Source organism: Emydura macquarii, unplaced genomic scaffold (genome assembly GCF_026122565.2).
Source record: "Emydura macquarii macquarii isolate MOO-44397 ecotype Brisbane River unplaced genomic scaffold, CSIRO-AGI_Emac_v2 contig_2768, whole genome shotgun sequence".
Classification (NCBI taxonomy): Eukaryota; Metazoa; Chordata; order Testudines; family Chelidae; genus Emydura; species Emydura macquarii.
In genome coordinates this window covers 11,815,577-11,843,495 of record NW_027132905.1, presented here as the reverse complement: position 1 = coordinate 11,843,495, position 27,919 = coordinate 11,815,577, and the positions used below count along the sequence as shown (strand labels likewise).

Below are 27,919 nucleotides of genomic sequence, written 5' to 3'. Positions count from 1 at the left end.
AGGCTTCCTGGTATCATCCAGGCACATTTTCCCACAAAGACCTTTGTATCCTGAAAGAACCTGAGTTACCTTTGCTGAGGGGTACTGAGAGAGATTCCTGAGTAGGACCAACTTACTTCCTGGTATTGACTCACTCTCCTGGTCCAGGAGATTGGTTTGTCTTGACCGGCAGGACACTCATTTTCATATAGCCAAGCACCCATCTCACAGATGTTTTCTACATTTTATAGTTGGCAGGAATCACTACCAGTATTGTGTCCAACCCTTTGGCCTCTCCGCTGCTGTAAGAGTTGGGCCATTGCAGCCCAACTCCCAATGTAATTTCTAACAGAACTACATCAGCCCAAACCAGGTTTCTTTCAGCAGGGTCTACACAGGGCAGTTGGAGTGCAGCACAACGGTGCACTTTACAAATCACGCTCCTCTTGTGTGCTTTGCCGGCCCCTAGTCTGTGAAAGGCCCCATGTCTGCTAAATTAACAAATGTAAGCAGTGTATCTAACATTGGTATGAAGGTAAATGCATTATATTCTAATTTTATGTTCTTACTTCTGAACTGTAGCTCTGTCAGTGCTTTTGCTGCCCCTACTTCCAAAGCAAACTTTCTGTCTCTTTCGATTTTTCTTTCTATTGTAGCTTCAAAAGCTCCAGGAACCCCCTCTTTGCCAGATATCCAGTGTTTTATCTTCCTGACCTGTTTAAATCTGGGCCCAGTCCAACCCTCTGAAGTCAATGGGAGTTTTGCCATTAGTAAACCAATTATGCTTGGCATTTTCACATGGTGGCCCCTTTATTCAGGGACAGATTCTAACTTCTATGTCTGTATGTCTCTAAAATAAAAATAGGGAGAGCTCTTCCAAGAGTCAAGTAGATCTTTCAGACTTATAAATAGTTCTGTTAATTCTGTTTCTCATTTGCATTATTTTGCATGAAAATAATTTTATCCCCCAAAGAACCCAGCAAAAATTCCCAGTCTATGCTGCTGTTCTGCTTTAGCTTTCCCAGAAGCTAGTTCATTTGTTTACTGTGCCTTGCAAGTCCAAGTTCCTTTTATAAATTAACTTGTAGCTGCCCCCCTGCTTGGCTGTTCTCCACCTTCTCCCTTGGCTCAAAATGAATGATACCCGGACTGTCTTTGAAACAAGCCAGGAATGTGAGACTTTTTGTTCAAACAGCATCACCACCAGTGAAATCTTTCTCCCCCTGCCAGCTGGAAATGTGCATCACTGGGGATTGTAGATTAAAATTCTGGTGAGTTCTTCCTTTTTGAAAAAAAAAATCTAGACTTTGACTGGGTTTGGATGTCACTGAAATGTCTTTGGAAAGTAGGTCAGTATTAAGGAGCTTAGCACTGAAGGTTTAGGAGAATCTTGTTTCTTTCTAAAATTAATTAGAACCACTGTGATCATCAGGTGTAAGTGTGGTTTTTAAAGGGAAGTACTGAATCAGGTCACTGGATGGGTCCTCTCTGACTTTGTCAAGCTTTAGTACCTTCTGTGAATATATCCCAGAGGTTCTGTGCTGAGGTGGGTTAGCTGGTGTGAATATCCATGTTATATTTAAGAGCTCCAAATGTCTTTAGCCAGTTCGCTTTACCTGCTTAAGCGAACTGCTTGCAGAGATGTTGCTTATTACACTTGATTCCCATGCATCATAAACAATAATAGAACGTTGTGTAAATGTCAGGTGCTCCACATCTGGCCTTATAAATGTGGGGCGGTTTTTACACTCATGTACAGTATATTTATTATATGTGGATTCCTAGCTGCTGCTGCTGCTTTGTCCATGGCATTTAAGTGTTTGTAAGGGAGTTCCTAACCTCATAGTGCTGAAAGTGTTTGCCTGTCTTCATGATGTATACCTTGCTACCGACAGCACTATCTATTGTCAAGACAGATTGAATCTCTGGCATTTCATTTTGATGGTCCCTCTGCTATCAGTTAAGAGAGATTTCACAGGATGTGAGCTAGAAGAGAAGTGGCACATGGGAGCTTCACTGAAGCAATGAGCAGCTTTTATCATACCCGTCAAACAAGGCATGAACTGGTACTTGCGTCTCCATGAGGCGGCCTGTGAAAAAAACAACTCACCAGTGTTTCCCCCTGGACAGTATGCTGGCCCTTGTTTGTGTTGTGTAATTGCAGTAGAAATGATTTATTCAACATGCATTTCAAGCCTTTGAGCAAAGCCAGCCCATAATGCCATGGCTTGGTAGCTTTATTTAGTTATTTAAAGTGAAGGTAGCGTAGGTGAAGAGTGCTAGAATGGCTGCGGTGCCCTGTGTAGCCTCAGAATAGGTAAGGCACAAGCAATGATAGCATCTGCTGGTGCACCTTAACCATATGCTAGGGGGATTGCAACTGCATCTGTGAATAGTTCAGTTTTCATGGCCCACTGTGAAGATTTGGGAAATCTGTCTGTACAATTTATGAATTCCATGTGAGATTCTGAACTCTCTGTATGTATCTTTACCAAGCTGCAAACTCCATTTTGAATATGCAGCACTTTGCCCTCTCTAGTACCCCTTGGTCTCCCTGGTGGATTGAAATTCCAAAGGTGGGTGGCAAAAAGCTACCAAAAGAGGGTGGTTGAGTTATGTGCCCTACCACTGAAATGTATTAGCACTAGACAAAAGGCTGGCTGCCAAGCAGGAGAACTGGTTTAGCAGGGGAGATGTCACCTAGCAATGAAGTCACCTGGGCGGATTCTGTGGTCACCTATTGATGCTGCCTAGGGAGCCACCTGACAGCAGAGACTGGAAGTTTATAATGGGCAGAAGATGCTTTGCTCTTTCAAGGGAAGATAGAGAGGGGAAATATGTGTAGGGTTTATTATTGATTGTATGGATCTGTAGGGCTTTGGGTGGTCCCACCCTGTCCATCTGGGAGGGAGGCCTCACACCCTCACTACAGTGCTTCTGTGGGGACAAAAGCTCCAAGGGGGGAATTAGCATTTAGGGGTTTTGGCCCCTCAGGCAGGGGCAGAGCCTGCAAACAGTTCAGGAGCTCAGGCCTCTCAGGCAGGGCAGAGCCAGCAATCAGGCCTCCTGGTCTATGATGAGGTAGCTGCCACCCCAGGGGTCTGGTCAGTTGCTGGGGAGGGGGACCCAGGCCCACCCTACTCCAGTGGGTCCCAGCCCAGGGCCCAAGCAGTGGCAGAATCAGTAGGGTCCCAACCAAAGTATGCTGACATTGTATCAGGCCACAATACAACTGACTACTGTCTGTTACCTCCTTCATTCCCACCCTGGGGTACCTGGACCTCAGGGTTGTTGTCCATCTGCCCAGGCTAGATAGCAAACGGAAATCCCAACCAAGAGCTCCTCAGCATACCAGGTGGCAGGTAGCTCCAGCAGCTCCCCAGCATCCTAGGCAGCTGCAGCAGTTGGGGTGGGCAACAGGGGAGAGACATCCTTCTCCTCCAGTGACTCCAGCCCAACTGAGCTACAGAGCTCGCCTTTAATACTTCCCCTTCCTGACCCGCCCTTCTGTTTCGGGTGGGCAGGCGTCCTGGCTCCGCCCACCAAGGGGTGGTGAGGGTTTCTCCCTGTCAATCTCTGAGAGAGGCCACACCCCCTCGCTACAGGATCTGAGTATTTCTTGTTTGATTAAGTAAAGAGCAACTGTGTTGTAGAACTCTGGGGAAAGTGTCTGTGCATTATATGCTACAACCACAAAGTGCCTCCTAAGAGAGTTAAACTGTAATCCAGATGGCTCACACCTTTGGTGAGATTCTGGGAGACAGTGTGCTTAAGCTACTGAGGTATCCTGGGGGTCAGTGCTCCTTCTGGAGGCCTAGCCAGGTGGGCTGAAGGGATCCATTTCCTTGAAGAGGTAACAGACAGAGTTGATGTGCCAGTAATGTGCCAGAGAGGCCAATGGAGGTAGCAGTGCTGCAACCTGCGAAGACCCAGGGAAGTTTAAAACACCAGGGAAAACCAGAGGTGGGAGTCCCCTCACAGCAATCTGGTGGGCAGCCATTGGGGGAAGATTTGTGCAAAAATATTGGACTCTTCATTTTTCAAAGGGTCCGATTATTACTGACTTTTGCTGAATTACTTTTCACCATCACTGATGTCAGCAATTTCTGGTACCATTAAATATCAATACTTACACTTAGAAATATAACAGGAACCTCTTCAAACCTTCCTTAGTTTATTTTTGTTTATATAGCCATGTCTTTTGGTGTGGTTAAGGTAATTAAATATTAACACAGCAGAATAGGGCTTCAGACATGCAAGCCAGATATACAGTATCCTTATGTAAAGCCCAGATGCTGACAAAAGACATTAATTTCATTGGGGCTCGTGTGTGCTAGCCAGACTTGGATTTACTTAAGAAAGGAGAGTGATAGTTATACAGTTAAAGATGATTAATCACTATTCCTTCCTATAAAACAATTCTATTTGGTTAATCTGAAAATCAGTTCCTAATAGATAGTAGTTTAGACTAACAAGCATAGAAAGCAAAAGGAAAAGGATTTAGGATGTATTATAGTTTGGTACATTGAGAATGGCTGGGGTTGGTTCTTTTCTCAATTATACTGATGTAAATCAGGAATAACTCCACTGGAATGTCACCAGTGTAAAATTTGTGGAAGGTCAGAATCAGACTCATTTCAGTTGTGGAGAAAAGCTGATATAGAGAAATGATACCTTAAATATAGTAGCAGATTCAATTTTATAAAGCTACAATATACAGGAAGTCGTACAAGCTTGGGCTCCAAATATTCATCTAAAAAGGTTAATAGAGCAAGTAGACTTGTAGCCAGACCAGTTTGCACTGATCTGATGTAAATCAGCACAGCTCCATTGACTTCAGGTTCAAAGGAGATATACTAATTTACACCAGTTGAGGATCTAGTACATAGTCTCTAAAAAACCAGGGTCATAACCAGGGTGTGGTGGGCAGGGCAGCCGCCCAGGGCGCAAAGTCGCAAGAGTGGAAAAGTGGGCAGAGAAATGAAGGGAAAAAATGGTAGGGGGTGGAAATATGCTTGCTCACCCCCAGGCATTAAAATGCCTAGTTATGGCTCTGTCTAAAGCTATAATCATCATTCTCTATGGCTGTGTTTCAAATGTTTGTTTTTCTTTCCAGGATCATCTACCTACACATAAAATGTGCTAACTACAATGAAATGCGCTGAGTCACAAGCAGGGAGACTTAATTTGAATGCTTTTCCTGGAGGAGCTGGTTGTTAGTGGATATGGCTTCCTATGGGAATGAGATAGAAAGATGGAACCTCAAGCAAGCTGGCAGAATTGCAGAACTGTTGGAGCCGGTGGTTTCACCTGATTATGGTAACAGGCTCTCCCCACTTAAGTCCATCAGCAGCATAGACCACCTTGTAGACTCTGCTTACAACTCTTTCTCTGGTGGCTCAAATGTTCCAGACTATCATTCTCCATCATATTATAATGAAAACTATTGTCTGCCCTTAGAGCCATTACCATATATGGACTTGGAATATGTAAGAGGTATTTATAATCCCAGTGCAATAAACTCTGATCCTAAACACACAGATCAGCACAAGTCATTGGAGCTGAGTAGTCAGTCTAACTCTGACAATACTGGGCTCAGCGGACAATACAGAAGCAGTCCTATCCATGGGACTTTATATCAGCCACCATCACCTCTGGCTTCGCCCCCAATTTCCCTTCCTCATCCACCATCACGACTTCATAGCTATAAAGCTACCAGAAATTTTGAAAATACAAGAGGTAAATCTAATTCTGGAAATCATTTTGACTACACTGTGCAACTAGCTACTTGTGCTCAGGATATCAGCAAAGTCCTTCTCCCCTCTGATTCAGTGCCAAACTGTGTATCCAGGTTGAAGAATGAGGGGCTAATGACCGAGGAAAGTGAAGAGTTGGATCCATCCCAAGATGGCACAAAGAAAAACAAGCCTCATGTTTTCATCAGACCCTCCTCTATTATTTTTCAAGAATATTTAAAGTCTGATTCTTTGGTTAAAATCCCAAAGCTTTTTTGTACTCAGAATTCTGCTTATAAAATTCCTGAGGAGATGAACTCTAAGTCCTCTCATCCACTGCATACCAACCTCAATGCTGTTAATGATACACAAGAGAACAAACAGTATCTTTATGCCTATGGTGTACACAGACCACCCTTTAGAGAAGCAGATCTGCAAAGCAGAGTGTCAGAATCCAGCCAACAAGAGGGACAGTTTCCCTGCAATCATTGCTCACGCTGGGCTGAAGCACATTCAAGCTTTGATCAGGATATACTGGAGAGCAGTGCAGGCTTAAAATACATGGACAGTCCTCTTCCAAGTGAAGATGTGTCTGAGAAACTGAATATCTCTGAGAACAAGACTCAGTGCTCCGGCTCCAAAGAAGAAAATAGAAAAGATGTTTGGGAACTGCTTTTCAATCAACATATCAAATTGCAGAAATCACCACTGTCCCGCAGCTTGGATGGTACAGAAACAGAGCCTACTCACCAAGGGGAACTGGATTTTGGAAATAAGCAATTTTCTGATCATGCTGACCAGACGTCTTATTACCGACCAAACAGGGACTCCCTATCCCAATTTCTAAATGGACTCAGGAGAGAAACACAAGCAAACAAGAGTGGTCCTGACCTGACTATGAACCCGCAGCAAGGAGACACCCTAAATCCCATTCATCAGCAAAAACACCAACTTGAATTTCAAAAGGAGCTTGAAAGGCAGCCTCGGGATGCTGCTACCAGTGAAAAGATAAACAGGCAGACAACTCCCCTCCTTTACTATCTGTCTGGTGGGGAAAACACCACCATCCTGAGTCACAAAAATCACACTCAACCAAACGGGGACTTGTCTAAGAGCTCTCCAAGAAGTAATCGCCCTGTCCCCGCAGAGCCTATTGAGATACAAAGGGAAACTAACCAGCTTCGAAAGAACAAACACCTCCATCAGGGTACTGGCAATGATACCATTAATGAGACTGGTGATGTAATTCTGGGGAGCTCTGCTTCATCGGTGGATGAGAGTTTCAAGAATGATTACAGGGAAAAACTTAAAGTTGCTCAAAGAAAGGTCCTGAGAGAAACTTCTTTCAAAAGAAAGGATTTACAGATGAGCTTGCCCATTAGGTTGAGGCAGAAACCCTCCAAAAGACCTTCAATTGAACATCTCAGATCTTTGTCATTATCCAGTGCAAATGAGGATGCCAAGTTGATTCCTCCTCCCAAGTCTCTGGAAAACAGCAGCAAAGATGAAGAAACAAAGAGGATACAAGCTGCTCGAATAGGAGGAAGAAAAAGGATAACAAAAGAGCAAAAGACACTGTGCTATTCTGAACCTGAGAAGCTCAATCAACTGGATGATCAGCAAGATCAGGGTGTACCATGGAGGGAAGAAAGCGCAGGGCTCAGGTCAGATGAAATTAATGAACAAGATGCAGTAGCAACCAGAAGAAAGATTCTGGAAAACCGAGGGAGTGTGCTTTCCAGTTCAAATTTCTCCAAGACTGAGCTGAAGCAAATCCAGCATACAGCACTTATTGAATACATGGAACGAAAGATTGCACAGAGGCCTGCTAGTGCTCTGCACAAACCGCCCCTGCAGAAGAGGCCTTCAAAAGCTAAGAGGCTTCATGATGCTAAGACTTCCAACCCAGATATCGGCAGAAATATCCAAAATAATGAGTTAATCTGCCAATTTCTCTCTCCAGAAAGAATTCCAGAACCCTTCCCTGCTTTAATTGTTCCAGGGATCTGGACCAATAGGCACAGTGCTAGTTCTTCGGCTACTGAGACAGTACATTCAAAATCCAAGGATTCTGTCAGGGAAACAGACAAATGTGCTTCATCTGAAAATCTCCAATTAGGGGCTTCAGCATCCAGCAAAGGTCGAGAACGATTAAAATCATCTCCTTCTCCTGTACAGGTAAGAAAGATATTAGGGCCAGACTTTGCTTATACTGGTGAGTATATCACAAGAATAGTCCCATTGCTCACCAATGGAACTAAGGAATTAATAATCTGACCGTTTGTGAGCTATAGCCTATTCTTGTAACCTGGAATTAAAAAGGGAGGATGCTGTGTTTGTTATTCTATAGGAAACATCACAGTTGTTTGCAAGCCATATGTACATACCTCCCTTGGAGTGTGGTTGGAGGAATAGATTAGAAAATAGAGACTATACAATTAATTTTTGGAGTTCTAAAAGCAATCCTACCAAAAATGTTTTAAAATATTATTTTTAATTAATGACAATAGTTGTTAATTATTATCAAAAGCCCCATAGGCATGTATAGTGCTTTGCAGACAAACTGTAGATTTTCATTTTTTAATGGAAATCAAATTGCTACCAAGTTTGCCGATGGTTGAAAACTTAAGTGCATTGCCACAGATAAAAGCACTTACATGCTAAGTATTCCATGCTGTTTCAGGGACAAACAGACAACGCAAGTAAAAATTCATCTGAAAACTCCACAGGTATAGACTGCTGGGTTTGAGCCTAATGTGACCTTCAGGAGAGGAATTTGGGTGGGCTACTAAGGAGGTAGAGGGGGTAGCCTGCAAACCTGCTGCATCCCAAGTGTCCCTGAGGAAACCAGAATAGAAACTTTTCTCCTGGGTAAGCCTTTTGAGGAAACACCTTTCAATTTTTATTTTATTTATTTATTTTGCTTGAAAAGCAAAGCCATGTAGAAATCAGTGGGTTTCAGCTGACAGAATTAGTGCAAATATTTTATTTATGTATGTATTTATTTGTCTATTTTGGCTCTTGTGAAGCCTTCCTTCCCAGACCTGAATTTCACTATTGACTTTTAATTGAACTCAGAATCTCAAAGTAAAACTCAGCAAAACCCACTGAGTTTTGCCTGGTTGTCTGTTGCAACTGTGAATCCTTCCCAATTTGCTCAAATCTCACACGCATCCACTTTAAAAAATTGAGGCTAGTGAGGGGGGGATACTCTGGGATAGTTAGATTTCCTGCTTTTCTCAGGTAGAAGCAATTCATGGACCCTGCAGCCTGGCACAGGATTAATATTGGTTCGTCACTGTTTACTTTACAATCTATTTTATGGGTTCGAGGATTCTCTTTCCTGAGTTTGTGGTTCTCCACTTGGTGAGAGAGAGAGAACCTTCCTCGGACCTATCTCCTCTCATAACACGACCTCTCACGCTACTAAGATCTCAGAATTACTCATTCTGGGGTCAGCAAAAAGGTCTCTGGGCTACTTATGGCTCAGGTATTACAACTTGAGACCCATTATTATATTTTCCTATCTAATACCTCAGATACTGTGGTGAAGAGCATGTGATACAGTTCTCTACCAACAGCCAGCTCACCACACGCCATAAAAGAGCACAATGCTGAGTCTTTAGGGATGATTTCTTTTGCCCTTTCTCCTGCCACAACTGACTTGAGTTTAAAAAATACGTTGATGTGGCTTCTGGCAAACTCTAACCCTTTAGAAGTCTGCTGGAACAGGTGAAATAGGCCATTTGTTTTATTTCTGACATGCTCAGTGAACATTGTCCTAGTGCCAGAGGAGAAATACCCACTTTTCAGTGCCAGAATTTGGAGGACAATATATGTCAATATTACTGTAAAAGAGGATAAGAAAAAATAAACAAAGGCAAAGGGGAAAGAGAAGGGAGAGCCTTTTTTCACCATTAGAGTCTTCCAGCCAATGGAACTGCCACTGAGATAAGAAACTCCCACCAAAAATGCCTATTTTCAGAACTGTCGACAAGCAAAGATTGAGTCAATATTTTGTTCCTGTATTGATAATAGTCACCTGCGATGCTGATAGACTATCTATTTGATCATTCAACATCATGTTCCCATGGCGCAGCTTTGAATTTTTCAAACTGTGAGCATGTTAGAGCTTAGCCTTGTGAAGAGTAACCCAGAACCAGACCTGAGAAGGCAGTGAATAGGTGGGTTCTCTCTGGGTTGGAGGAGAGAATAGATTCTCTGATAAGCAGAGGGGATTGCTGCACAGTTGAGAAGAACCTATAGATAATCAGTTCAGTATGTGCTTTGACTGCCTCCTATCGCAGAAAAACCCATCTAGTTTGGATGGTTTAGGGATAATGGAATCAATTTGATTTGATGTATCTGTTGGGTGTCACTCACTGCAGTATCTAAGTTCCAGTAATAACCATTGTTATGCACTGGGGTGAGCCGGGCAACTCACTAGGAATCCCTTCCAATCCAAAACACTCTATGATTCAGCAACCATGAAACGTTATTGAAGGTCTGGGCTTCATTAGATTGTGGGGCAGGGTTGATCACTGTGTAAAATTCTCTACTTAGCCATGTAAAATGTACCTTTCTTGGTGCTTCTCCTGTCATGGAGCAGTGCTGGTGAAATCCCAGTTTTGTGTGTAAATCTAGGAATATTAATAAACACATGTTTTTCTAAGAAAACTGAGGCTAACTAGGGAGAGAATAATGGGAATTACATGACTGAAAGGAAATAGAAACACTTAAAATGCTTAGTAAACTGTCACCTGAGCTATTGTTGAGTTTCACCTTAGAAGGTAGCAGGCCTGGGAAGGTACTGAGAACACAAAAGCGATAGTCTGACAATGCTGCTATAAGTCTTCTGCATTTTCAGGACCTTCATAGATGTACAACTTTCCCGGCATCCTCAGTTCAAGGTTGTGAAAACTATCCCAACATCCCCAGGTAAGGTTGTGAGAACTACTCCACTCTCTCCAGATGAACATTGCTTTGGAAACTTTTTCAAATACTACATTCCCTCTGATTCTTTGCATAACAAAATCACTGTGATATTAATTTTGATGCCCTACAGTGTGATTGATTCCTAATGGAAGTCTGCTTCCTAATATTTTTGGAAGTCTAGGTCCTGCCAATGTTGGAAATAAACGTGTGCTAGCTAGCAACAACACAGTTGTTGCTAGCAGGGCTCTCCACTAGTGCTAACAACCGTTGAGAGTGCTGCTAGAACTCAGCCACAGGGACTCACAGCAGAGATGGAGGTTCCTCCTGTTGTGTGCAGCCAAGGAGCTGCACCAGTGCTAAAGCAACAGTGGGAGAATTTGTGAAAATCCAGAACGTAGACACGGCCACTCCGTTAGACAAGTGGTGGTAAAACCCTGCTTGCATCAGTCGTGTTTAGATGCAGCTGGTTCTAGCATGGCTTCAGTCCTAGTGTGGACAGGGCCTGAGTAGAGAGACTTTTCATTAAGTGGTAGTTCAGGCACCTGTGAAATGGTCTGATATATGAATCTTTGAACTTCCATAGCCCCACAGGCTGATGCTAGTACCATATAATTCACAGCACTTCAGCTGGAACCTGACACATCAACTCGAGGAGGCTCTCCAATGCAAATAAAATGCAGTGTTGCATTTTCAGCAAGGCAGCGCTGTCACATGAGGGTTGATAATCCCAAAAGACACTGATAGTCTCATCATGGCCTTAATAACTGCTGAGGTCTTGTGGGAGGGGATGGGATGGGATGGGGGGTTGGAAATCTACCTCAGGAACATGTAAATGGATAGTCTGATCCTGAGAGGTGTTGAGTACCTGCAACTCCCATTTGAAGCCAGTGGAATTGTAGGCCCTCAGGACTTTTCAGCATTAGGCCCAAAATGTACAAAATACCATTTAGAGATTTTAATCTTTTTAAAAGACCACAAAGAGGAAATCCTGCTTAATTCAGAAATTAAAAGCAGTATTCATTTTCAAAGCACTTCCTTTATATTGGCTATTCCTCTCAACGCCCGTGAGGTACAGAAGTGGTGTTCTCTCTATTTTATAAGTGGGGAGACCAAAGCACAGAGGTGATTAGACTTAACCAATGCCTTGGAAGGAGTCAGTGGCAGAGAAATCTGGAGTTTGATCCCCCAGCTCTGGGCTCTTCCCTCCACTCCATGCTACCCCTCAGTCTGAGGTTTTTTAGCGGAGTTTGTGAGGGATCACAATACCTCTCTGCATCACAATGGTGCTGTGGGATCAGTTAGTTCATATTTGTACAACATTTTGGAGATGCAAAGTGCTATTCACATGCCAAGTATTTATTATTATCTAGTAGGCTAATCCTGAGGTCCTCATCCAGTTTTCAAGCTGTCCTGACCTCATCCTGGGGAGTTTTATTGGAATAAGAACGGAGTGAAAACTAAAGAAGGACCACAGGATTTAGCCCTTTATTATGTTATGTTAGGCGCACTTGACTGCGGGGAAGTAGACTTCAGAATGGCTGTCTTTATTCTGCTTCTTTTATTTCCCTCTCGAGCCTCTGTGCCTCCTACGTGGCAATGGCTGAAATAATGATATCTTATTTCCAAGCGAGAAAGATCCAAAGGGGATGTGGGCAGGGGCTGTGCTTTTGAGAAATGTTGGCCAAAGGCAGTAACTCTGTGCTTTTGCCACCAGGGACCGCTGTAGCAGCACAGAAAAGACAGTGTTGCCTGGGAGCCTGTTCTGAAATGCTGAGCCACGTCAAACCTCCACATGATGTCAGTTAAGTTAGCAAGGCATAATACAGCCATTGCCCCACAGAGATGATACATTCATCTTCCATCTAAAGGCTTTTACCTGAAGAGAGATCGCTTCAGGGCCTGCTCCTGAGAAGTTTAGTGGGAGTTGCAGGTGCTCAGCACGTCTCTAGTTCTGGTTTTTCTTAGTGATCCTGCAGTCCCACATCCTTAGAATAGGGTTATTTATTCCCCAGATCATCAGCTTTCCTTTTACGTGGCCTCCCAAAATCATTGTTGCCTTTTTGTGGAACAAAAAAAGATGTAAAATGTACAGCAAAATATGCATGAAAAGGGCTCAAAGCTGAGCCGCTGTCTTTACAGTAAAGGACTCGGTATTGCAAACCACCATAGCTTCAGCTCTCTTCTCACTTGAGAGCATAGCTCCACCATCCGATCTCTGGCAAAAACAGCACCTAGCAGTTAGGTCAGACCTGTCCACAGACAAACACAGAGCTCCTGTCAGAATGCTTACAGGGAGTAGTTTCTTACAGCATGGAGTCTATATACATTTAAAATAAATATTTAAATAGAAAAGCTCCTGGCATTTTAACTCACTAGTCCCTATATTGCTTGCCTAGAAGAATTGAGAGAGTAATGCTTAAGTCTTGCTTCAATCAAAAAATGACACCGAAAACTGTTTGTTAATACCCCCTGTTAGGACTCCCATTGTTTTGGCCATTCTAAGGTTGCCTGTCTCAGCAGGATTTCAGTAGTCTGTCTGAGATTCCTAATTCAGCTGGAGCAGCTTCACTTTAGTAGATTATTTTCAATGCAACTAGAAGTGTGGGAAAGTCCATGTCAAGTCTGTGTGGTCAAAAACATTTCACAGGTGACCTCTTAATATAGGGCAAGTGAATATGGGAGAGAAGGGAAATCCAGTAGGGACAGATTTTGCTGGCTATTAATGCAGGTGACTGTAAATTCAGGTTTCATTGTATTTCATTTACAGAGGAAGCCATAGCCTCCTACTGTACAATAATCTCTCCCTCTACCTCCCACACTCACCAAGTTCTGCCGCTGTGCAGCATAATATTGTAGCTGTTCCACGGAACTATGGTAGCAAATCCAAACCAATTAGTGAAATTGCTGCAGATTTACTATGTTTGGAGATTAATTGCTCCAAAAGATGGAAGCAGAATATCCTGCAGGCCCCACATATGTGCCTTTATTATTTGTTGGAGAGTTCCAGCTGTCCCAACGTGTACAATGTGTTAATGCAAAACCAACTCTGCTGGCAAGAAGGATCTCATTCCCCCCGACAGATACTGGCTAACTTCAAGACATTTATCCAGAAGTTACCCAGCAGAGGCTTAAGCCTCTGGCATCCACTCTATTTTGTGACCCTTTTTTAAGTGTCGTCCCCACCCCCCGCCCCTTATTGTTACCCATTTCCTACCATTTTCCTCTCGTAATAACTGCAGTTGCTGCATTTACTCTACCGTCTAGGTCTCACCCTTTGGCATTTTGTCAATCAGGGCAAAGGAGTCTCTGATATATCTACTGTGCTTTTCTTAGGGCTGGTCTCCACAGAGACGTAGTGCATGGCAAACCAGGATGTGAATATACAGCGCACTAGCCAGCAGCACAGTCAGTGGAGCACATCTAAGTGCACTGTGGAATTTTCAGTGTGCCAGCAGAGTCCACACGGCTGTAAATTTACCACCACACCCGCCCTGTGCACCGTCTCCCTGTAAACAAACCTTTAGATTGTGGAAGAAAGGGAGGAAGTAATTGTGCCAGCCTGTCATGATACTGTCTCCATATGCAGTTGTGCTAAGTCATGATACCACAACAGGCTCACACTGATATAATGCCATGATGCAAACATCACAATACAATGTCAAGCTGTCACTGTTTTGTGGCACATCCTTCAACCTTGATTGACAAAATGATTTTTCCAGAAGCTGAGTATCATTGGTGGGCCTAGACTACAAGGGCCAGCTCAAGGTTATGTGAAATTTGTATTTTGCCTGCACTAAATAGTTCCATGTAATAAATAAAATGCCTCTAAATGCTGGTGTTAGTAATTAGCTAATGTGAAATATGATTTGAAACTTTAGCTTTTCATCAAAGAATGAAGTCGAGTTGGCAGAGGAAAAAGACTGTGTTAGAGATGAAAAGCAGAGAATCTGCACAGCCAGAGGAAGGGGAAAGTCTATGGAAGAAATTGGAATTTCAGAAACTGTAAGACTTACATTGTTGAGCCAGAGCACAGATCAGCTTCACCACATGAAAAGCCTGCACATCTTGCCAGTGCCTGGACTTGAACTTGATAAAAACAGCTCAGCTGCAAATCATCAAAGCGATCTGCACAGCCCCAAGTCTGTATCAGGAAATCTGCCCAGACAAACAAATACTGAAGACATTGTGGGGCTCAAAGGATCAGACACCAGGATCCAAACACTTGAAAGGCTTCCTAGCACGACAAAGCCCTATGGCATTTCCTTAAGTACAGAAAATCTATCCCCATTGTGTGAATCCTCCCTGGGCATGCTGCAATCTCCACTGTTCCATTTGGGGTCTCCTTTTCACTCTCCGCTGGCCCTGTCTTCTGTGGAAGAAGACAATGTTTTCTTTAATGACTCTGCCACCAATGGCTTAGAAACAACCTCAAAGCCTTCCTGTCTTTATGGACAAGGTGATACTTTAGTTTCAAGGACAGACATGCCAGAATCTCTCCTGACTGCATTGTCTTCGCAAGTTGCCTCTGAGGGAAAGCAAAGTAAAGCAGAACAAAAAGCCAGGTAACCTTTCTATTCCTTAATTATTGCTCTGTGTGCATAATTTGACATGTGATCTTCAAAACAATTAAAGTCACAAAACCATACCAAGCGGAAAAGCATAGATATATTGCCTCCTGTCCTATCTCTACAGACTTCCTCCTTGCTCCCTCTTCATAAGACCCATTCAGTTATCAGTGATCTTTAGCTAGAAGAAAAAATAGTCACTGTGAAAAAGCCGCTGTATGTAATAAATTCATTTATCATTAAGAAACTTGAATGGCCAGAGATCCAGATAAGTTTGGCCATGTAAGTGCGTACTAATTTGTGCATTAATGTAACCATGAATTTGGGAATTGCATGTGCAAATATCTTGATCACTTGGATGTGCCATTACATGCATACACACAATAACCACAGTAATTGCACAAGTAAACTGGCTGCATAAACTACACACGTTTTGTGTGTTCAGCTGTGCACCTAAGTTGTTACAAAATCTGGAGCTGTAGTTACTTTTAAGAAGATGGCTGTGGTTATCCTAAATAGCAAATGCAGTGTGACTAAAAATATTTATTCCTTGTAGTCAGTAGCCTCTGCCATCAAAGCTTCTGTTTGAACTGCTGCATCAAAGCTCAAAACTTCAGGAGGAAACCCAGCCCAAAAGGAGAAGCCTTGACTCCTGAGACTACGGACTGAATGGATTAAATACATATTTCACATTTATCTCTAAAACAAATGTTACCAAAAAAAGAGTAGCAACCCACAAAAGCATGATAGCTGAATGTACCAGGATAGCCGCCTCCTGCTCGCCTCCTTGTGGCCAGCAAAGGCTCTACCGAGGCTTACCTGAGGTTTTCCTCTTCAGGCCCCTAAAGACTCCCACACAGTCTTTTTTGTGTGGCTAACACTCCCTTCCCCCAGTCTGGGGTTGTGTAATAGAAAGAGTTCCAAATAGTCCTCCAAATAAAGTCCATCACCCCAACTCAAAAGTTTATACTCAGCTCTGGCTCTTCTGCCACACAGAGCTCTTCTCCTATTGTATCCCACTCTGCCCTTCATGAAGCCCCCACTCTTGGCCCTTCCCACTAGAAGCTCAGTCTTCTGGCCCTGGCTTCCTTCTTCTGTTAGCATCTCTCGTCTTCTGTTCTGAGGGAGAAGGTAGCATATATACTGCCCACTTTCAGAGAGCTCCTCCTGGTTAGCTGGGAGAGAGGGGAGCCCGGCCCCACACTACACTACAGGGGTCCAGGTCCCAGGCCCTTAAAGGGACAGTGCCCTGGGTTTTTTCTCCAAACCAACTACGAATTCTCCATGACTGCTTTGGTCATTTTCTGACCATTTGTTTGTTCCATTGTATCTGGAACAGGGTTTTCTCTCCCCTTTCAGGCATAAAGGGCTAGCATGCTCACCTTTCACCTTTTCCTAGTACCTTCTGCTTTCATATCTGTATTCAGCCCATTTAAAAATAGAAGAATATTAAAAGGTCAACTGTTATACCTCTCTTTTATAAAGAATTAGAAATGAGCGTTGTTTATGAAGAACAGATACAATGGTCGAGGGAGTGGCTACATAAATGCAGGTGAGACTTCCTGGGTCAGAGGGCACTTGCTGTAGAAATAAACAGAAGGTACACAGTAAAGTGTCTTCCTTTCACAATCCTGTTGCTAGGTCACAAAAGCTGTTTTGGAGAAAATACTTAGGGGGGATTCCCTCCACTACAGGGGCCAAAGTCTAATCCTGATTTTCTGAACTCTGGTGAATCAAATCTCTGGATAAGCTCAGTTATGTCTCTTGCAGCAGTGCGGTTTAACAAGCCATTCCTCAATTGCAGGAGCAGAGCTCCATTGCCCGTCAGTTCCTGTGGCATTTAGCAGCTGAGCAAAGTAAGAACACTACAGAGCCTAAGAACACAGCAGGAATTTAGCTCCAACTTGTGGAGCTGGGCACTCAGCTGAATTGAAACTCCCAGCTAATTAAATATCACATTTTACAAAGCTTTCAGATTTCACAAAGACATTAATAACATTTAATCAATAAAATTTACATGTGCCTGTGAAATAATTATGAAATGGACCAAATGTCTAGCTAATGGCATTCAGTGAGAATAAAGCAACAAGGCTCTTTGAAACAAAAAACGTACTCAACTAAGGCAGGCTCCTAAGGAAGGTGAGGACTGGAGTTGGGCTCCTAATGTCTGGTACAGTGAGGAGACACCTCCTCTTCTGTACCCCTTAACCCTCATATTAGGGGAAGGGGCAGTGGGGTCCCAGTAATAGTACTGAGACATGGTTAAAGGAGTTTTGGGGGGTGACAGCAGTCCTCCACCAGGTGGTACAAAGAAAAGATGACCTGCACTGGACCACTTATTGCCGATAGATCCCAGATGTGTTACTCGATAAAGTTTCCCCTAATTAAACCACATTCCAGGTATTTTGTCTGGCTTCCTGTGGTGTCTGGGCCAATATGATAGCAAGTGCAGCGATGGCTCTGCTTGTGCATTTATCTCAAGGTGTCAATATACAAAGTGGGTGTAATTCAAAGGGCTAGAACAGGAAATGGGAGATTGCTGACTGAGTGAGGACCCAGAAATGTGAGGGCCTATGGAGCTACACATTTAGCACATATCTAGCATTGGCTCTGTCCTCTGGCCCACAAGCAACGTGAGCACTTACCACAGACTCAGAAGCTCTGAGACTGAAAGAGGCAGCCATGGAAAATATCTGTCCTGGTCCACCAGTACTTCTGTGAAGTAGTGGATTTTCACAGTGAATGCAACTTTTCTTCTTTCCTGTAGACTCCAGATTCCTGAGAAAGATGAATCCAGTCTTTGGGGTAGGAATGAGGAGAATAAAGACAGCAGTGCAGCTGCAAATTCATGTTGTCCTGATGTCAAGGAAATCCCTATTTTGTTCTCCAGAAGAGGAGGCAATGAAGAGAGACAGGTGGAAAAAGAATGCAGAGTAAAATCTCTGGCTGCCAATGCTTCAGTGAGAACCGCATCGCAGAAATTAGAGGCAAATGATATCGCACTTCCCCAGGAAAAAATAAATTGCCACCCAGCATCATCAGTTCAGTCTGATCAAGGAGATACAAATAAAATGAGTAGTTCATCCGTAAATGAAAAAGCAGCATGCGAAAGCCAGAATCCTGTCCTGCCAGAAAAGGAGACAGACTTTCCTAAAAGGAGACTGAAATCCCTTGAAGACCAGAGATATGAAGAACTTGCTATGGAGATCATTGCCAAAGACAATTCTCTGACTGATATCCTCATCCCACACCCTATTAGAAAAACTGCCCTAGACCTCCTGGAGGGTCTTTTTCCTGTTAACATTTCAATGTCTGACAGATCACACAGGAATAAGGGAGCTAGGATGAGAGAAGAAGTGCAGCCTGTCCTGGAAAATAAGTAAGTAGTTTGAGATTACATATTCATTTCTATCTCAGTGTATATATTTGTCTCATGCATGCACTGGAGTTAAGAATACCTGGAGGTTTGGGGATTCTGTTTTTTAAATCAGCAACAAATTCTGTGGCCCATCTTCTGATTTGCACACCAAAAAATGTCTAGGGAAGTAGTCATAGTTGTACATAAGACTGAGAGATAGAATGCTGACTGGAAAATAGGGCCCTGAATCGCTATGTTAGTGCCTGGATGTATTTCTTCTGTGTATCACATGCCATGTGTCAGACTGGAAATGTTTTCATGAGAGTTCCATTAGTGGTTCTGGAGTTATTAGAAGGAAACATGATCATTCTTGGCTGTCAAAAATCTTACATTCCAGATATTTTCAAGGGTTAGACACATCCCTATTTGGGGGAAGAATGATTCTAGAGAGTCTAGAAACATGTGAATAAGAAGCACATTTTTTCATGAATGAGGCTCTAAACATTTGTTACCATATTTATTTTATGTTTTAGTAGAAGGAAAAGTATTGAAGGTCCAACAGAACCATGTTCTGAAACTGAACATAGTGCAAGTCCGAGTGCAGAAGATCCCAATTCTAACATGAAACACATCCTGATTAAGAACAGACATGGCTCAAATGACTTGGATGACATCACTTCTAAGAAAGTAAGTATATGAATGTGAAAAAGGACTATGTGGGTTTCTTTACAGTGACTAGGATATAAATTTGGTATATGTAGTATTAGAGGAAAGCACTTTTATCAACATACTTTATCACAATATCATTACTTCAAAGTGCATTGAGACTTTCTGAGCCAAATTCATCTTCAGCATAACTCCATTAAAGTCATGATGAATTTGGCATATTGATTGTGACTGGTGTTGTCTAAATTCTTCTGTCCTGTTTTATTCATCTGGCAAAAACATCCACTGTAGGAGTGATTAGGGATTGATTTTGGGCAAAACCAACTTCTGTGCACGAGCTGAGTCACAATTGTACAGTATTAGAGACCAGAGCAGAACCCTAAACTGATGACATCTGGCAGCCTAAGTGAAAGATTATCTTTCCATTCAGAGAACTAGCAGCATTTCTGTTGGCAGGATTGGCCTATTGGCTTTCATATGTGCAGAGAATAAAGATAACCTTAGACTATCATTCCTAAAACAGCAATCCTGGACTTCTTTGAATATAACCCACATCACTCTGCAAAAGAGTTAAGCTTGTTAGATGTAGAAACCTGGCCAAATTCCAGCTTGGGTAATTACAATCTGCCTACTTAAAATTCTTCCTGCAGTGGATGTGGTGGTATTCTTCCCTAGGCACTATTTAGTGGCTGCTCCCTTCTATGTCAGAGTTGGCTGCATTTCAGTGAAAGGTGGCACGATCCTTCTCCCACTCTCATCTCTGTGCCTTCTTTCATGCTGCCTACTATGCATGAAACACCCTCCCCGAATCTGTTTGCCAACCCACCTCCCTTGCCTCATTCAAATACCCCCTAAGAATTCAGTTCTGTTATGTTGATTAAAAGAAGTGAGTTGAATTAGCTTTTAAAGTTTTGTAATGGAACCATCACACTGTGTCCATGTCTTACTAAGTAACCATGTGATCATGTTACTATAACCCTTCTCCTCCTCCCCTTTTTTCCCCCGTTAATTACTCTCGCCAGTTGTGTTATGCTTTATTGAGGCAACTAGCAGACGTTCACTCTTGGTGGGGGTGGGGAATTGAAAAAATAAAGTCATTGAGAGCTTGTTTGTAACTGCTTTTTGTACATGCTGGAAAGTATTTAAAATAATTAAAAACTGAAGGAGACAATCTGTGGAAAAAGCCAGTGTCTGTAAGCAGTTTGGATTCTGGGAGTTAGTAACAAAGTTTCCAATTGTTTTTTTTCCCCGCAGAAGGAACTTATTTCTAGTATCCAGTCAAAACTGCAGATCCTCTGGGAAGAAAGGGAACTTGTCCTATCTGAAACCAAGGAGTATGCTCTGCGTGGCAAAGAGCTAGAGGCAATGGTCCAAGAGATCTGCAAGCCCAATGAGTATGAGCGCTACATGATGTTCATCGGTGATCTGGAGAAGGTAGTGAGCCTGCTGCTCTGCTTGTCCAGCCGCCTCGCTCGTGTCCAAAATGCCATGAGGAAAATCAATGAGAATACCGATGCTGAGGAAAAGGTGAGTCACAAGAGGCTTGACGATTTAGCCTCTTTACTTCTTTCACGCTTGTCTTTCAAGATAGACCTTAATTAGACTCAAATCTGAACCATGGCTGGCTCTGCCAGTAGTAGTTAATAATTAGCTTTGTGTATTTCCAGAGCAGAAACAGAGTGAGCCTCAGCCTCACATGAATGATAATTGCTCAGTGTAGGAAAAGGTAGGCTCCTACCTTCAGGAGGAGAATAAGGTGGTTAACAGTTAATTTTTGGTAGGACAGTTTCCCTATCCCAGGAACACGGAGAGCTCTTCACATTAGTTAGGGTACTTTATTCAGGACTTGGGGTAAAGTGCTTTAAAGCCTTGTCTACATTATGGAATTTTCACAAAAATCTCCAATTGTTCAGCTGTACAAGCTTCAACAACATCAGAAGTCGTAGCCTCTCAGACTTAAACAGCCATTTTTAGCGTGGCGTTGATTAGACTTACTCTGAGCAGGTTTAACTGACGTGGTACCGAAAATTGAGAACTTCCCACATTGCAAACTTTGCTATAACTAGTGCAGCTGAACTGAGGTTAGCAATGGAGGGAAATGTTAAAATTCCCTAGTGTAGGCAAGGCTTTAGCAAATTAATATATATTTTTTTAAAAGTCACCCTCAATTAGTAGCTACTCTTATTTATCAGGTTACTCTCTTCCAGGTACATTAATAGTTATTTATTACTTTATATAGTTTATTAATAATAATAATTTGTTATGCAGACACTATGTTTGGTTCTGTTCAGGCCACTAATATAGACAGTCTGTGCAGACTGATCACAAGACTGATGATGCAAGGTAGACAGGCCGCCCTGAGATCATTAGGATTTTAAATGTATTATTATTACTAACTTTGACTTGTGGACAACATGAAATAAGTGTATCTTGATGGGATTTGCCAGCCACCTCTACCATGCAAGCCACAAGAGAGTAATTCAGTCTAGGAGAAGCCATACAGAATCTAAAGCCACAAGGGGAAGAAATTAAGTTTAATACACTGTAGCTTCCGAATGAAGATCTAGACTCTGTCAGAAATTATTGGTTTTCATGGTGTATGCTGCTTTTGCTTTTTCTCTACTAGCAATCATTAAATGAACGGCACAACCTCCTGTCTAGACAGCGGGAAGATGCAAAAGATCTGAAAGAAAACCTGGATCGCAGGGAAAGAGTGGTTTCTGGTATCCTTTCCAAATACCTGACTGACGAGCAACTCCATGACTACAAACACTTTGTTCAAGTGAAGACTTCTTTACTGATTGAACAGAAAGACCTTGAAGAGCAGATTAAATTTCTTGAGGAGCAGCTGGAGAACCTAGAGAAGAGCATCCTTCTCTGAGCCACAGCAGCAGGCCCACCCGCTTTCAGGATTGGAGGATTTGGGCATTGTGTTGGAACTTCGTACGTATTCACTGCATTGCTGCTAAGATATGAACATGGATCGGTTTGATGAATTCGTATTAGTGCCACAGCGTTGATAATTGCTTAGATGTTCCAGGGACATGCTGGAAGGGTTTTTCCTTTTTGGATAAGCTGAATGACAAAATCTTACAGTATGTAGCAGATTGCATTTTGAAAATGACTGATGAGACGTGTCATCTTTATTAATTTGACATTTTTTCCCTTCTCCCTGTCATATGCCTGTCTCTTTCCAGACTGACATCATCTCAATAAAAGAATCATAAAAATATTTCCTTTTTGTGGGTGGGCTGAGTATTCAAAATAAGAAATGATGTGGGTGTCTGAATTGTGAATTAAACAAAAAATAAACAACTTCAAAGCACAATGCTATGACTTAAAGGGATGCACTCAAAGATGGTGTAAAAAAAAAAAATTACACCTACCCTGTCTATTTACATGCAACTCTTCCTAAGTGACTATTTTTCAAAATATTGCTACAGAGTTTTTGTTTTCTTAAATCGGTGCCAGTCACCCAGCACTTACTATGGACCCTCCCATGAAAAATCACTATGCTGTGACACAAAGTGGTTGAATTTCAAAGAGCTTTTGTAAACCATGAGTTAAAAAAAAGACTTTAAAACATGAGGAAAATCCTTGACAATGCCCTTTTAAAATAATGTGTATTGAAGGGCTTTCAAGTGATATTACTGTATTGAAATTGTTCATTTAATACTTCTTACACATCTCCCTATTCAGTGTTAATCAGCTGTACACTGAAAGAGAAATCCACTAATCTAATGGAGCTTCTTCCATAACTGGGTAAGGGAAAGGCAGGTCTTCCTGGTCCCACAAGTGACAGAAGTCACCAAGAGATGTTATACTGAGAAAGTGAGACAATTGTATCCCCTGCATCAGAAAGTAAGGCTCCTGAAGTCTGATGCAGCATAGAAAACTTTCATGGTTGATGCTTGTGGAACTTTGACATGCAGAGCCAGTGCTCACAGAACCTTGTTGCAAATAAAGCTCACTATTAATTATCGTCCTTTATTTCCCCTACCAAAAATTGGTTTTTTCCCTTCAGAAACTTGAGGTTTCCCTCTCCACCATTACACTTCACCCAATCACAGGTGGAGGTGGCTGCTGCGGACAGGCCAACACTCATATCTGCCAGTGGACTGAGCAAGTTCCCACTTCTAGGGGGCCTGAATTCTGATCCACCATATCACTCTGCCCTGGAGAGCCTCCCAGCCATCCTCCTGATTTGGTCCAGCTTTATCTGCTTCTCTGCTGGGATCAGCTGCAGTACGGTGGCATTCTTCTATGCTGGCACTTCAGTAAGGACATACAACAGAACCTCAGAGTTACAAAGACCAGAGTTACAAACTGAGTTGTCAACCAGACGCCTCATTTGGAACCAAAAGCATGCAATTGAGCAGCAGCAGAAACCCCTCCCAAAAAAAGCAAATACCGTACAGTGCTGTGTTAAATGTAAACTATCTAAAAAAAAAAAAGGGAAATTAAAAAAAAAAAAAAATTTAAATGAAAGAAGCACAGGAACAGTTTTCTTACCTTGTCAAAAACTAAGTTGTTTAAAAGCGGCATTTTTCTTTGCACAGAAAAATTTTAAAGCTGTATTCAGTCAATGTTCAGATTTAAACTTTTGAAGGAAGAACCGTAACGTTTTGTTCAGAGTTACAAACAACCTCCAATCCCGAGGTGTTCGTAACTCTGAGGTTCCACTAAGTACAAAGTATGTGGGATAGCCCTGCAAACAAGGCGCCCCTACCTCCCTGCCTGCCTTCGTTAGCAGTCATGAAATGGTTAAGCTTTATGTTGTAGAATTGATATCAGTAATATGATCTATTCTTCTTGGCTCATCTTGAACAAAAGTCATCCAGGCTCGGAGGTGAGATGAGTAATTAAAAAGACATTTTCTTAACATGTTCTCATTATTTTTCAGTTCTTGCATTGTCAAGTGACTTGCTGAATGTGGGAGATGTCTGATAACTTAGTAGGCTGCTTTAAAATAAACTGAACCATGCTTCGATATGGTCCAGACACCAACAAAAGTGTGCTCAAAGAGGCATTTTTCTTGGCTGTAGAACTTTGACTCACAGTTTTCTCAGAGAGAATTGCTTCTAAAGCTCAGCTTGCATGCAGGTTCCACAAACCAGAGTGAAAAATACCTTGTCACTGATGCTACTACGAGCCTTTGCTGCTATAATTAGCTTTGCCTTCAATTCTTGAAAGTCTGTGACTCATGTACTCTATGCTGCATATCCTTTAAATGTATTTGGTATAAGGCATAGAACTGCTTGGACTAGGAAGCAGACAGCAATGAGCTGAAACAAGTAATAATTCAGCACTTTAGCATTAGGATACACTCAAGTTACATTTTTCAAGCTTTCATCTGCAATCATTTTTCCTTTGCTTTTATTTTTAAAAAATATGGTGTTGGGGGGGGAGGTTTGCAAAGAGTCTCACATATTGACATGATTCCAAGAGCTGGGGATTGAAGAAAACCACAAAGCATCATGAGACTTGTGATAAAATTGTAAGAGCTGGCAACATGGCAAGTAGTACAAACTGGCCCTACATTTTTTTTTTATTAAAGCTAATGTTAAAATTGTCTAATACACCAGTTAAAGAAAGAGTTTCTATACAGCTGGATATAATGCTTATTTTATCTGAAAGTACGAAGTTTGGTTAAAAAGTCATAAAATACATATAGTACAGAATCTGCAATATCCCAAGTTAAGGTTAATAAATTTAACCATTTAGTCAGTCCAATCCAAAGTGTGTCTTCCTTAGTCATGTGACTAATTTTAGTGAACTCAACACTGGTATGAGCAAAATTTGGAAAGTCAGTAGTTAATTTTAGACCCTGCCTATATGAATTTTTTAAAGCTATGTTATACATTTCAGCTGAATATTTAGCACAATCAAATCTGACTGTGGCATTTAAAAATGTTTCTTTCCTCCTTCTCCCCCACAACCTCCCCGAAAACTGGATCAGTGTAAATGAAATGCAGATGATATTTCTATGCATTTAAAAATGGATTAAGCCATGTTAGTGCCTTAAAACGTTGGTTATGCTGAAATCTATCCGAGAAATAACACGTGTATCTATCCCACGGTCTGCTTCGTTATTGTTTCATTACCGGTTAGTAGCAAACACCCATCATCACTCACAGAGATCCTTGTATGTTATTGTATGTATATCTTTATACAATGGAAGACTAGGCAGCGATGAGAAAATGCCTCCCTGTCTGATGCTGCTCTTAATGTCGGATTCTAGACAGACAGCAGGTCTTCATGCAAATGTGTCTCAGTGCAATAGATAATGTAACAGACATAGCAGAAAAAACATCAGATGCAGATTATTTCCAAAAGCATTTCAGTCCTCATTCTCCTTCCACACAATCAGGGATAACTCCACTTAATTCAATGGCGTTCCACTAGGCGAAGCCAGTGTGTGAGGAAAACTAGACCCTTCATGCTTAAATGAACTCTCCTGAACAGCACTTAGAAATGAATGCATGATTTACCAATAACATGAAGTTCAAGATACCTTAAAAATCTCAATCTCACTACTGGCAGATGATTCAAGCCACAAATTTAGGTTCAGAACAAACCTAAGTAGTAATACAAATATTGTAATTACTTTTAAAATCCAGCTAAATCAGTTTTTGGTTTGGATTGAAACATTTCTCCTGCACTGTTTGCAACTCAGGTATTATAGCCCTGGAATCAGAACACAAAACTAAAATAATAACGTCATTAGTCTAGTTTCACTGTCTATGATTAAGGAAGTACAAAAAATAAACAGTAGAAATGGTAATAAGTAAATTAGGCCCCAATTCTGCACATACTTATGTACATTAACTCAAGGGGACTACTCAAAGTTAAGAACGTGCATGACTATTTGCAGGATGAAGACCTTAGTCTCAATAATCTGAGGGTTTGTCTACATTTACCTCTGGGATTCGGCGGCAGTTGACGGGAGTTATGCAAGCTACGCAAAAAACTTGCGTAACTCCCGTCGACGTCTCTGCTTCTCTTCTGCGCGCTGTCTTCACTGCACTGCGCCGACAGGAACCTTGTTCCCATCAATGCAGCACTATGCCACTTGAGAAGGTGGTCTTAATACGTCGATTTCTGGATTGACTGAGCAGGTCTTCACTGACCACTCATTCGATCCAGAGAACTTGATCTGACGGTGGCGACTTTGCCGCCATCAGTGTAGCCGTAGCCTAAGGTATTAGTGATAACTCAAACAAACCTTTTACTATATAAAGATTTAACATGACAGTGCCCTTTCAGAAGTGGACTTAAAAAACAACTAACAATTAAATGTTCAATGAATGGTCAATTCTAAAAGATCACGGAGTATGTTCCTGTTAAACCTATTGAGGTGTTTGTATGAATATGGATCAGGAAGTTTGATTTGAAGGTGCAATGCTTTTTTCTTTCCACAGCTCCTTCTTATGCAGAGATGTTTGCCTGGATGCCCTTATTGAGAGTTACAGGGGTTCCTTTTAAAAACTGCTTGGCCTGGCCCTATGTAATTCCAACCTGGGTCTGAAGGCCTATTAACCTTCTCACAAACTGCAGTCAGCTGCTAGCACTCACCATCTTTTGCCCTTCAGGCAGGCACGATGAGTACAAATACCATCTCATTCTAGCAACATGCAGTCTGTAGGAGTAGCAAAATCAATGCTAATGCAACAGCTCCCTTGAGGGGTGATTATGTCACTTCCCCTGTTACCCAGATGCTAGAGCAGAGGGGTAAAATGGGCAGGCTGCAACCAGCTCCCCCACGGGATAATTTTTATCTCGCTCCTGTGATTTTTGTGGTTTCCAAAATGGGGTTTTCAAACTTAGGTTTGTTTTTCTGCATTGCAGCAGCAGCAGCGTCCCAGCTGCACAGGGAGATCTAGGTATTTCCTGCAGCCCAGCCAGATTCAGACAGGGTTGCAAACATCCCTGTGAGTATTATCAGCTTTAGATTTCTCGGGTCTTAAAGGTACAGGCCCCATTATCACTGCACAGTGAACACCACATGCAGCCTACCCTCACATCCTTTTTGGGGAAAGGTGGCTTGTATTTTTTAAAGGTGGGAGGATTATGGTGTTAATTATAACCCTATAATAATAACCACATGTTAAATGTCAAGCTGACACATTAAAGGTAACTTATGATTCAGAAATACTCACTCTGTATACCTGCCAAGCTCCTCTTCGCTCCCCCATGGCAGTGATTCCCTAAACATTCACCATCACTGCAAGCTTGAAGCTACTGACACCTGCCTCTAGCCAGGGTGGGGCCATAGCTGTTGCTTTCTCTCTTCACTGCCTTCAGCAGAGAGTGCGGGGAGCTGGTAACTCCAGGGAATGGAAGCATCAGTCACCTGAAAGGAGTTTGCAAACACTGCAGGTGTGTCTGGGGGCACGCAGGGAGCTGCACAGTGCCTGGAGAAAAGGAGATATGCTCTACTCGGATACCAGCTACCAACAGTGGGTATGGCATTGGAACCTCTGTGTGCTGCTTCTCTGGGACCCACACCCCAACCGTGCTGTGCCTCTGTGTCACGCCGGCCTTGCTCTTCTAGGGTATTATAGAGTTCCCACAACCAACAGAGGGGAAGGAAGTGGAGAGGTTAAAAATAGACATTTTCAGAGGAGGTAGGAAAAGCGATGTCTTTCTCCCCTCTCTTCCCCTGCACTGACCCAGCCATA

At 42.3% G+C, this 27,919-nt stretch overlaps 1 protein-coding gene across 3 annotated transcripts in view; it reads left to right on the top strand.

Moving 5' to 3' along the window:
- Positions 1 to 22,470, top strand: part of SHROOM1 (shroom family member 1) — a 61,597-nt gene extending 39,127 nt beyond the window's left edge. For 2 of the 3 annotated variants that reach the window (XM_067566232.1, XM_067566233.1), the window contains exons 2-8: positions 5,096 to 7,892; positions 10,582 to 10,652; positions 14,528 to 15,211; positions 17,982 to 18,593; positions 19,106 to 19,259; positions 20,493 to 20,765; positions 21,865 to 22,470. In XM_067566232.1, the coding sequence (XP_067422333.1) occupies positions 5,205 to 7,892; positions 10,582 to 10,652; positions 14,528 to 15,211; positions 17,982 to 18,593; positions 19,106 to 19,259; positions 20,493 to 20,765; positions 21,865 to 22,119 (4,737 nt within the window). In that variant the 5' untranslated portion in view covers positions 5,096 to 5,204 and the 3' untranslated portion in view covers positions 22,120 to 22,470. The remainder of the gene's footprint in view (positions 1 to 5,095; positions 7,893 to 10,581; positions 10,653 to 14,527; positions 15,212 to 17,981; positions 18,594 to 19,105; positions 19,260 to 20,492; positions 20,766 to 21,864) is intronic. The other variant, XM_067566234.1, reaches the window with a different exon arrangement.
- Positions 22,471 to 27,919: the final 5,449 nt, after the last annotated feature.